General features: G+C 41.8%; 1 protein-coding gene across 5 annotated transcripts in view; it reads right to left on the bottom strand.

Moving 5' to 3' along the window:
- The window catches only part of PLEKHG1 (pleckstrin homology and RhoGEF domain containing G1), a 199,364-nt gene that overhangs the window by 115,035 nt on the left and 71,543 nt on the right, over window positions 1-12,786 (bottom strand). For all 5 annotated transcript variants that reach the window (XM_012452308.2, XM_012452299.2, XM_012452322.2 and 2 more), the window contains exon 2: window positions 2,097-2,605. In XM_012452308.2, the coding sequence (XP_012307731.2) occupies window positions 2,097-2,507 (411 nt within the window). In that variant the 5' untranslated portion in view covers window positions 2,508-2,605. The remainder of the gene's footprint in view (window positions 1-2,096; window positions 2,606-12,786) is intronic.

Here is a 12,786-nt window from a genome sequence, read left to right on the forward strand (position 1 = left end):
GAGTCTCACTCTGTCACCCAGGCTGGCATGCGATGGCGTGACCTTAGCTCACTGCAACCTCCACCCCTGGTTTCAAACAATTCTCCTGCCTCAGCCTCCTGAGTAGCACGCCACCACACCTGGCCAATTTTTGTATTTTCAGTAGAGACAGCGTTTCACCATCTTGGCCAGGCTGGTCTTGAACTCCTGGCCTCGTGATCCACTCGCCTCAGCCTCCCAAAGTGCTGGGATTACCCGCATGAGCCACCACGCCTGGCCTGTTTTCTTTCAATCATCTCTTACCTGTTTCTTCTCACCTAAGGTTTATCAACCAGCCTCAGGAAAAAATTAAAGTGTTTATGGAATACCAGTTCAGTAATTAAAGGTTTCTCTCTCCATAAGGTGAGTTTTGATTAGGTAGAAAAGTTTCCGGGAAAGAAAGGAAGAAAAAAAAAGCATAGACCAAAGAGCTTTAATAACCACATTTCCTGAGAGGCTGTACAATTTCTGGCTGTTTTATGGATATTTCTTCTCAAGTGCAAATGACATCATTGTTGAACTTTTTTGAAAACAGGCCTGCTGTATTCTACATTTGGAACCACATCTTGTTTCTGTGGCCATCAATTGACTTTTCTATTTTTACCGGGAAGGTACATCACAGCTATTTTTAGTAGACAGAGTCTGGTTCTATCATTGCTGATCACACATGGTCATGCTTTAGAATTCTTTTTCTAAAGCTATGAGAGTGTATTTGAAGGAGAGAACGTGCTCATTGTCAATATCCTACTGTTCTCTGAAACACACTCTAGAGTCAAAGTCTAGAACAGGAAACAGGTACCAACCAATGAAAGAATCCGGTGTATTACTAGGCAGCAAAGCAAGTGTAGCTTTATAATACGTAAATTTGCCCTTGAGATAGTAATATTTTTAACTATAATTGAGAGTGAGTTAACATCTGAGCTTCTCTGATAATTCTTGCTTTATCCTTTAAAAAAAGGACTCAGAAATCAAAATCAAATAACTGAATTTCCAGAGGATGTGACCTGGAACATAAGCTGAGCTCAATTCTCATGAAATAATTTGTGCAAGTAATTTATAATTATAAAAACTTATGCAAACTAATTTATATAGGATTATTCTCTGTAAAAGTGAACAAAGGCTGGGCATGGTGGCTCACACTTGTAATCCTAGCACTCTGGGAGGCTGAGGCGGGTGGATCATGAGGTCAGGAGTTTGAGACCAGCCTGGCCAATATGGTGAAACCCTGTCTCTACTAAAACTACAAAAAAAAAAACTAGCCGGGCATGGTGGCTCACGCCTGTAGTCCCAGCTACTTGGGAGGCTGAGACACGAGAATTGTTTGAACCTGGAAGGCAGAGGTTGCAGTGAGCCGAGATCTCGCCACTACACTCCAGCCTGGGCAACAGAGCGAGACTCCATCTCAAAATAAAAAAAAGAAAAAAAAAAGAAAAAAGTGAACAGAAAGGAGACACCTGAGACAAGACAAAGCCCATGACTTTTCTCTTTCAATCCTTTCCCCAAACACCAACCAAACCAATACAGGAATAGCAGAGAGCCGTGGCTGTAAACTTGTCTGCATATTAAAATCACTTGTGTATCTTCAACAATTCCACCACCCAAGCCACACCCAGGCCAATGAAATCACAGCTGCTGAGTGTGAGATTCACGTCTCAGTAGTTTTGGAAGCGCCCAGACACCAGTAGAGAGTGGTGATTAAGGTAAGGACAGCTGAGGGGTTCAGTCATACACCTGACACTCATGCTCCAGGAGACCTGAGCCCTCCTCCATTCTCATCTGCCCCACTGTGAGTCACTCTGAGATCGTGGGTGTAGGATTTATTAACACATCATACTGGTATGAGCACAGTATCATCATTCTTGCTCCTCACTCATAACTAACTTGTTAATGCAAATATTAAGAGGATGTTAACACAGTGAGTTATGGCCTTAGGTTTTCTCTTAAGTTACTCTCTCTTTAAACATTCATATCCCTTCTGCCTCTTAGAAGACATCCCCTACACCCGGCTTGGCTTTGCTGTTTCTTTTGCAAGCACATTTCTCCTGCCTGGCAAACATTAAAAGCGGAGTCTGCCTTACCTCGACGATGCTTTTTAAATCTTGCACATAAGTCCTTTCGGTCTCCAGAATTTCCTGAACAACTCTATCCACATAGAGGAGCTTGGGGCTGGTGGCTGAGTCTGCGGTCATCTTGGGTGCCCCGTTTGAGTCCACTCTCCATGGTGCCCTGGGCTGCCTTTCGCTACCCTCGTCTGCGTTCTCTTGCCCGGCGGCGGGGTTGTCCCTCTGCAGCTCGCTGCTGGAAAATGGCCTGGCCGGAATCAGCTCCAGTTTTATGGCCCCTGCTTCCTTATCCTGGTTAAACAAGCCCAAATGGCTATTTGAAACTAAGGTCATTCTGCTGCCGAAGGAACCGTGGCTGTCCCGGGAAGAGGCCGAGGACGACGTGGAACCGAAGCTGACGGGTCGGTCGCTGTCAGAGAGCTCCATGGTCTTCAGTTCTTGGGGGCAGGAATGCCTGGCTGTCGTCTTGGGATTGGGAACTTTAGTTACAGCTGATGGCACTTCAAGACGCAACTGGTGCCCATCTATATGCATTAAAGAAAACAAATAAAAAGGACAAGATAAGCAATTCTATCAAGGAGAGAGCTGAAAGGAAGTAAAAACCTAGTTCAAATAAATGGAGTCAATAACAAAAAGGTGGCCACTTATAGAAGGGAATACAAAGGTACCCGTGGTGGAGTGAGATGCAAAATCAGAGTTTCCGAAGCATCGTCTGGGTGCCTGTTAGAAATGCAGAGTTTCGGGCTCTGATCTGGACCTGCTGAACTTGAATCTGCACTTTAATAAGATCCCAGAATGACTTAAAGCATTCAAGTTTGAGAACCTCTACATCTGTTGTCTCAAAAGTGTGACCACCTGGAATGACTCAAATGCAAATTAGTCTAGATTCACTAAATTAAGGGCTCAGCGGTCAAGGCACCAGGAATCTATCACTTTAACAAGCACCACAAGTGCTTCTTATGAACTTAAAAGGGACCCTATGTGATGCCTATGGATTTTTGAAAAACCTTGTTCTAGATTTTAAGTATTTCATCATAATTCCACAATATTTTAGGCTAGCATCCTCACCACCATTTGATTTAAATGATGCTGGCAACTTTACATTTTACTTGCATACAGCATTAAATAAAGTGTCACATAGATAATAATTTTCTAATACTGGGCAAGGAAAAGATATAGTCATACACAGCAGAATGATGTTCTAGTCAACAGTGAACTTCAGGCCAGGTGCGGTGGCTCATGCCTGTAATCCCAGCACTTTGGGAGGCTGGGGTGGGCAGATCACTTGAAGCCAGGAGTTCAAGACCAGCCCGGTCAACATGGCAAACTCTGTCGCTACTAATACAAAAATTAGCTGGGCACAGTGGTGCACGTCTGTAATCCCAGCTACTAGAGAGGCTGAGGTACGAGAATTGCTTGCACCCGGGAGGCAGAGGTTGCAGTGAGCTGAGATCGTGCCACTAAACTCCAGCCTGGGCGACAGAGAGACACTCTATCTCAAAACAGAACAACAAGCTGCATATATGACAGCTGTCAGAGCAATCTGCTGTACCATATGGCCTAGGTGTGTAAAGGGCTATGCCCTATAGGTTTGTGAAAGATACTCTGTGATGTGCACACAATGACAAAGTTACCCTATCACACATCTCAGAATGTTCCCCCATGCTTAAGTGATGCATGACTGTATATGAAGACCTACACCCCACTGAAAACTTACCCTCTCACCACAGCACTTCTCTAGATCATTTCTTAAAAACTGGCATTTCATGCTCATCATCACTGGTCATTAGAGAAATGCAAATCAAAACTACATTGAGATACCATCTCACACCAGTTAGAATGGCGATCATTAAAAAATCTGGAGATAACAGATGCTGGAGAGGATGTGGAGAAACAGGAACACTTTTGCACTGTTGGTGGGAGTGTAAATTAGTTCAACCATTGTGGAAGACAGTGTGGCGATTCCTCAAGGACCTAGAAATAGAAATTCCATTTGACCCAGCAATCCCATTACTGGGTATATATCCAAAGGATTATAAATCGTTCTACTATAAGGACACATGCACACGAATGTTCATTGCAGCACAGTTTACAATAGCAAAGACCTGGAACCAACCCAAATGCCCATCGATGATAGACTGGACCAGGAAAATGTGGCACATATACACCATGGAATATTATGCAGCCATCAAAAACGATGAGTTCGTGTCCTTTGTGGGACATGGATGAACCTGGAAACCATCGTTCTCAGCAAACTGACACAAGAACACAAAATCAAACACCACATGTTCTCACTCATAGGTGGGTGTTGAACAATGAGAACACATGGACGCAGGGAGGGGAGCACTACACACTGGGGTCTGTTGGGGGGACATAGGGGAGGGACAGCGGGGGTTGGGGAGTTGGGGAGAGATAGCATGGGGAGAAATGCCAGATATAGGTGAAGGGAAGGAAGGCAGCAAATCACACTGCCACGTGTGTTCCTATGCAACAACCTGGCATGTTCTTCACATGTACCCCAAAACCTAAAATACAATTAAAAAAGTTAAAAAAAAACTGGCATTTCATTTGTGGCATACATGAAGTTATACTATTACAGAGTATGTCTGATTAACTGCAACACTCTACAAGTACAGTTATAAAATCATATAATTATATGGTGAATATAGGAACTAAATTATTAGAACAATTATGATAAAATGGAGCTGTCTTGTTCAGAGGAGGGCAAGAGGAAAAACTATCCGCAAAGTCAAAAGATCACTTAATACCCACAGCATTTAAATATCATGTTGGGCCCCAAAAGGACCCACATGAAAACTAAATATTCAGAAGCTATTTGAGTAAAACACTCAAAATGCCAATCTTCCTCATTTGTAAGGCAGGGGTCAATATCCATCCCCCCACCACCCCGCCACCAATAATGAGATTCCACATCTAAATATGTGACTAATAAAAAATTTGCTTCATTTTGCTAGGTTACCGTACCACAGAAACATGTTTACAGGTTTCATTAGAAAAACGGAAGAGGGAAACTTATGTTTGGCAGGTTATAATGTGACAAACACAGTAAAAAGAATACATAGTAATGGTCATTTTTCAATAGTAATGTAAATTTGGTGATTCTATAATAAAGATCATTAAACACTTGGTACTAATATTTTTAGAATATAAAGAATCCATCAAGCCTGTTCTTCAACATACTGACTTTTTCTAGATAATTTATATTTATGACAAATATTGGTACCAACTTATGAGGCAAATATTAAAGTTATAAAGATAAAATGAAGGAACTAATTCCAAGTCAAGAAGGAATGGTAAGATGTGTGGGAAATGAGCAGCTTATCTGCATAACCACTACCACATGCTAGAATTTGCTGCAAATTTTTAAAACTTTTGCAATATTCTTTCTGCTTGTTCTATAACAACTTCACGGCCTATAAAACACGAATTGGTTATACTAGTTAAAATGCACTTGACCTAGAAAGCCTGATCCAACTTGAGTGTGGCAAAAATCCAAGCAGCAGTCATGCATTTAGGTATGCTTACAGTAAGGATGCTTGCTCACGTTTGGGACTGGTGTTGAGAAAGTCATGGGCAGTCCAAAGTAGGAGCTGACACAACAGAGTTTTCTTTCCATTCACATTCACCATAACCATGACCATCAGGCTGATCTCACTGTAGGAAATGGGCACTCACTTGGGGTGTATCTGAGGATACTTTGAGATCCTGAGGGTCCAATGAGGCTAGGATATGGGACTAAACATATGTTGGATGTACTCTGTAACAGGGGTGCGGTACCACTGGTCCACGGCCTGTCAGGAACCAGGCAGCACAGCATGAGGTGAGCGGTGGGCAAGCGAGCATTACTGCCTCAGCTCAGCCTCCTGTCAGATCAGCAGCGGCATTAGATTCTCAAAGGAGTGTGAGCCCTACTGTGACCTACGCATGCCAGGGATCTAGGTTGCCCGCTCCTCATGAGAATCTAATTCCTGATGATCTGAGGTGGAACCGTTTCATCCTGAAACCATCCCCACTTCCCACCCCCACCACCTCAACCCACCCTTCATCCTTTGAAAAACTGTCTTCCACAAAACCAGTCCCTAGTGTCAAAAAAGTTGAAAGGCCAAGACATCTGGAAGGGTCTACCCCCCCATAGATCTGGACACACTGTCTCCAGGGCAAGTTCTGATTTTCTAACTGGACAAGAATCAATCTCTCCAGAACAGAAAACTGTCACACAGTTACGAAACTCTTGGCACTCACTACATTCATGATCAGGACTAGCGACAAAAGGACACAACAGAGACATATTATTTTCTTATCATCACTTCTTTTCTCTACTTACTTCTCTCCAAGTTATATAACCAATATTGGGACAGAAGGATTAAAGAGGAAAAAAAATTGCTTTTAGAAAAGTCTAGGTTGGGCTGCTAGAAATGACAATGTCTTTAGAAATACTTTCAAAGGCTGGAGGTGGTGGCTCACGCCTGTAATCCCAGCACTTTGGGAGGCTGAGGTGGGTGGATCATGAGATCAAGAGTTCAAGACCAGCCTGGCCAAGATGGTGAAACCCCGTCTCTACTAAAAAAATAGACAAATTAGCTGGGTGAGGTGGTGGGCACCTGTAATTCCAGCTACTCAGGAGGCTGAGGCAGGAGAATGGCTTGAATCTGGGGAGGTGGAAGTTGAAGTGAGCTGAGATCACACCACTGCACTCCAGCCTGGGCAACAGAGTGAGACTTAGTCTCCAAAAAAAAAAAAAAAAAAATTCCAAAGGTGGGAAAGAGTGGGACATAAAACTCAGATCAATAGGGACCCCCTTCGTGAGTAGATCTTAAATGGCAACATGGATTGGGCACTGCCGCAGGGAAGGCTTCATATGTTCCAATGCCAGTCCACATACAGTTGGCTGCCAACCAGGCACTTTCTAAAATAGACAGTTTCAGAAGTTTGGTGTCCGCAGTATTTAGCCAAGCTTACCACCCCAAACTAAAGACCTTCCGAAATTACCAATGACAGAAGTGAAACATTTAAAGTCAGGTCATATAATGGCAAGTAATATGAGACCACACTTGCTAATGGGTAACGTTTTTTACGTTGAATCATTGCTTAGAAGATAATTATAGTTTCCTCACGTAAGAAAATGTACCTCATAAAAACCGTCTAGTCTTGTTCTCACTTTCCTCAAAATAATTTTAAGATTTCCACCCTGTCTGGCCTATTCTAATGTAACTCACCAATTATTAATATTTATCTCTAGAGCATCATTACTCCATACAGTAGCCAGTGGCCACATGTGGCTATTGAGAACTTGAAACGCAGTCAGTCTGGGTGTGGTGGCTCGTGCCTATAATCCCAGCACTTGGGGAGGCTGAGGCAGGTGGATCACTTGAGCTCAGGAGTTCGAGACTGGCCTGGGCAACCTAGTAAAACCCCATCTCCAATACAAAAAGTACAAAAATCTAGCTGGGTGTGGTGGCATGTGCCTCCAGTCCCAGCTACTTGGAGTCAAGGCTGCAGTAAGCCATGATTGTGCCACTGCACTCCAGCCTGGCACGATCATGGCTTAGTGAGCAAAGTGGCAAAGTAAGACTCTGACTCAAACAGAATAAACATAGTCAGTCTGAATTGAGATGTAAGATACACACCGGATTTCAGTGACTTAGTATGAAACTAAAAACATGAAATAAAATACCTCATTAATAATTTTTATATTGTGTACTGAAATAATATTTGGGAGTAGGTTAAATAAAATATCTCATTGAAATTATTTTCACTGGTTTCATTTTACTTTTTTTAGTTTAAATTTATTTTTAGTTTTTGAGACAGGGTCTCACTCTGTCACCTAGGCCGGAGTGCGGTGGTGCAATCATGGCTCACTCCTGGGTTTAAGCCATCCTCCCACCTCAGCCTCCTGAGTGTCTGGGACCATGCCACCGCACCAGGCTAATTTTATTTTTAATTTTTGTAGAGATGAAGTCTTGCTATGTTGCCTAGGCTGGTCTTGAATTCCTGGGCTTAAGAGATCCTTCCATCTTGGCCTCCCAGAGTGCTGAGATTATAGGCGTGAGTCACCGCCTCAGCCTCATTTTACTTTTTTAAAATGTGGCTACTAGAAAATCAAAAATTACATAAGTGGTTCATATATATTTTAGTCAGGCAATGCTGAGCTAGAAGTCTTCCAGATAATTACATTATTCCTGAAGATTTAAATTTACCTCCTTATCATTCTTTGTTCAAATAATAGTGAATGGAGAGATATATACAACTCAAAGTTTGCATTTTTGTTTTTTTCACCATTTATTAATGCACAATATTGTTTAAAATTAGCAAAAACACAGTTGGGAGGCCAACGCCGTGTAGCAGATATTGGGCTAACTGATTTTCCATAACAAACTGAAACATCCAGATAAAAAACTAGAGAGCAAGAAAGCTTTTTCCTTTGCCTTGGGTGAAAGATGTTAGCAGGCTGTATTAGCATTTGAGTAATTTGCTGCTTTTCTTCTCAAAACTTCTGTCTATTCCAAAATCCCAAACACAGGGCTAATGATGTAAAAATTTCTAAGAACTTCTGGCCAAACCTTGCTAATGGCCTCTATCAGGTATATCTTTTGACCGTAAAATAAGCTGGTTCCACCCACTTTGAGGATTCTGATCAGTCTCCCCCTTGGCAAACCTGGAGGTGGTGGGGGTGGAAGTACCCATAGAGAACACTAGAAACTTACTGAGTCTCACAATGAGGAGCACTGGTTAGCCTAGAAGCCATCAAAATAAAATATTTTTTTGTGTGTGCGCCATCCTCCATAAAAGGAAAAGATGACTAGACAGCTTCTATGTGGCTAGGCTTTCATACATTTTCCTTCATGACAAATCCCTCTAATTTTTTCTATGTAAAAAAACGAATTCCTTAGCTTTTGTTTTTTTGCTCTTCCAACTTCCATTATTTTAATTGCTCTCTTTTGGAATATCATGCCAGAATCAAAAGCAATCCTTCTTGGCTCTGGTTTTTTAGGCTGATTTAGGTTTCATGCAGAACATTCTATGGCTTCGGGTAACCATATTTACATGGAGAAGGGGGACATTTGATTGGTCCCACAGCCTACAACTCCCAAGGAGACACTTAGGAGGCAAGACAGAAATTCTACTTACAGCAGGGACTGGGGGGTGATCAGGGTTTCCAAATTCTGCTCATTGCTATTCTAGACATCAATTACCTAGTCTGAGTTCCTTGGCAAGACAATCATGGAAATCAAGAGAATGTGTTGTGCTCAATACCAATGAGTAGCCGAAATTATGTGGTTCTTTATTACACCTCCTGTGAATTACTCAAAGAAGGGAAGGCCACAGAAGGACTAAAGTATAAGGAAATAGTTACTCTATCAGCTAGTGACGTTCATTTAATATACAGCGCAGTTTTGCCAGAGCCTCAATGTCGTAAACAAGTGACTTATGCTTTAAAAAATGTTTAAGAGTCAAAGTTAAAAAATATACACACTTATATATTTTGGAGATGACACTAGGTATTTGAGGAGCATCCTTTTTCCCTCTACAACACAATATGGATTTTCACTTCGTAGTTTTCTAAAATATCAATTTGATTCCTGTTTGATGGTAGGGTCAGGACTAGAAATTCCACATTTTCTCTAGTGTTCAGCATGTTCAATTCAGGGAACGTGATTTTATTTCTAGTAATTTGGTGATAAAGGAACCAAGGAGTTAAAAACAAAAATCTTGTTACCATGTTAATTTCTTAGTTTTGCCACATAAATTTCTTAGTTTTTAACCATGATTACAGAAGATGTTAATGTTAGGGGAAGCTGGATGAAGGACATATAGGAACTCTGCACTGTCTCTGCAACTTTTTTTTTTTTTTTTTTTTTGAGACGGAGTTTCGCTCTTGTTACCCAGGCTGGAGTGCAATGGCGCGATCTCGGCTCACCGCAACCTCCGCCACCTGGGTTCAGGCAATTCTCCTGCCTCAGCCTCCTGAGTAGCTGGGATTACAGGCACGTGCCACCATGCCCAGCTAATTTTTTGTATTTTTAGTAGAGATGGGGTTTCGCCATGTTGACCAGGATGGTCTTGATCTCTTGGCCTCGTGATCCACCCACCTCGGCCTCCCAAAGTGCTGGGATTACAGGTGTGAGCCACCGCGCCCGTTTTTTACATTAAAAATTTTTCAAAATAAATAGCTCAAAATGTTTTAAATTTTAAAAATGTATTTTACTGAGGTATGATTAAATATAAAAGCTTTACATATTTAATGTATAAAACTTGATGAATTTGGAGATAAATATACATGTGAACTATCACCACGATCTATGCCATGAACATAGCCATCACCTCCAAAAGTTTTCTTATGCCTCTTTATTATTATTAAATATTTCATAATAGCACCACTTAAGATCTACCACCTTAGCAGAATTTTAAGCATGCAATATAGTATTGTTATCTACAGGCACTATGCTGTGCAGTACATCTCTTGGACTTACTCATCTTGCATAGCTGAAAATTTGTCTCCCTTCACGATTACCTCCCTGTTTCTCCCTCTCCCTAGTCCCTGGCAACCACCATTCTAGTCTTTTCTTCTATGAGTTTGATTCTTTTGTATTCTTGATAAGAGTGGTGTCACGTAGTATTTGCCCTTCTATGTCTGGCCTATTTAGCACAATAGCCTCCAGATTCATCCATGCTGTCACAAGTGGCAGGATTTCCTTCTTTTTTTATGGTCAGATAATTTTTGCATTATGTGTATGTGCCACGTGTTCTTACATCACACGCAAAAAGAATAAAAATGAACCCTCTCTTATATCATACACAAAAATAAACTAAAAAAAAATAAGACCTAAAAATAAGGCTAGAAACCATAAAACCTCTAGAAAATAAAAAAAAAAAAAAGAGAGAAGAGCTTTGTAACACTGGTCTTGAAAATGATTTTTTGGATATGACACCAAAACACAGGCAACAATAGCAAAAAGCAAAAACAGACAAGTGAGACTACATCAAACTCGAAAGCTTCTGCACAGTAAAGGAAATAATCAACAGAGCAAGGAGATAACCTACAGAATGGGAGAAAACATTTGAAAACTATGCATCCAACAAGGCATTAAAGCACATATTTGTACAAGAAGATCAAAAATGGGAAAATATATTTTACAAAAATATTCTCATTCAAACAGGAGGTGAGGGGTTGAATGAAGAAGAAAGATTCATTCAAGCTGTAAAGTCAAATAGTAAATACTCAGATCATTTACTGATTGCTTTCTATATTAATTGCTATGGTATGAATGTCTGTGTTCTCCCAAATTCATATGTTGAAACTTAGTCACCAAGGTGATGGTATTAGGAGGTGGGGCTGTTGGGAGATGATTAGGGCATGAGGGTTCCACCCTCATGAATGGGATTAGTGCCCTTTTAAAAGAGGCCAGAGGGAGCTTGTTTGCCCCTTTTGCCACATGAGGACACACAGGAGGCACCATCTAGGAGGAACAAGCCCTCATCAGACACACAATCTGTTGGTGCCTTGATCTTGGACTTTCCACTCTCTAGAGCTGTAAGCAATCAATTTATGTTCTTTATAAGTGAGTTACCCAGTTTAAGGCATTTTGTTGCAGCAGCATAAATGGACTAAGACACTAGACAGGATACTAAGAGGTATAATGGGTACCTCCATTGAGTAGGGATTAAGCAGCTACTTAATGCAGCTAATGCATTAGATAAATTGCCTTAACTAAGGGATGCCTCTGGACCAGTCTGGGTAAAAAGAACCTAAAGAAATTCCCTAAGGCTGGGTGTGGTGGCTCATGCCTGTAATCCTAGCACTTCGGAGGCCAAGGCAGGTGGATCATCTGAGATCAGGAGTTCGAGACCAGCCTGGCCAACATTGATGGTGAAGTCCCTTCTCTACTAAAAATCAAAAAAAATTATCCAGGTGTGGTGGCAGGTGCCTTTAGTCCCAGTTTCTTGGGAGGCTGAGGAAGGAGAATCACTTGAACCCGGGGAGTGGAGGTTGCAGTGAGCCGAGATTGTGCCACTTCACACCAGCCTGGGCAAAAGAGCAAAACTCCAACTCAAAATAAAAAAGAAAAACTCCCTAAAGCCTTTTTATGCAAATGGGGCTGTTTTTACTTTTGTTGTATGCTTTGTTGTATGCTTTGTTGTGTGTGGTGACTTAGTGTGGGGGATGAAGGAAATTATTTGGGGCCCCTTAAACCATCCATTGTGTTACCGCTTAGAGAAGGACTTAGTTGTCTACCAAATTCCACTCTATCCTTTTCTTCAGTGATAGAGTTTTCACTGAGTCCATTTCCCAGCCTCCTCTGCCACTAGATATTGGCCATGTGGTCAAGTTCTCCCCAGCAGAAATGATATATGCCCCTTTGGGGGTCTTTTTCTCAAGACTTTAGATTTTATTACTCTACATTCTTTCCCCTTCATGCTGGAACCCAGATGTGGCAGAAACCTTGCCTCCAGTATAAGAAGGATACCAGTGCACTAGGGTATGGCAGAACATAAAGACAGGCAAAACCATGCAGTCACTGGTACGAGCCACGTACTGGTTACCCTGACCCTGCCACACTAGAGGAGCCGCATGGTGAGACCGGAATCATGCGGTCTCATCATGCGGTCTCATCTCCCACAAGGGAGGCCCAAGGAACCCCGGCTGTTACAACCCCTGCTGTGAGTGTTTCCAGCCAAGACACCG

This window comes from Aotus nancymaae, unplaced genomic scaffold, assembly GCF_030222135.1.
Source record: "Aotus nancymaae isolate 86718 unplaced genomic scaffold, 86718_ANA_hifiasm-v0.15.2.pri h1tg000040l, whole genome shotgun sequence".
NCBI lineage: Eukaryota > Metazoa > Chordata > Mammalia > Primates > Aotidae > Aotus > Aotus nancymaae.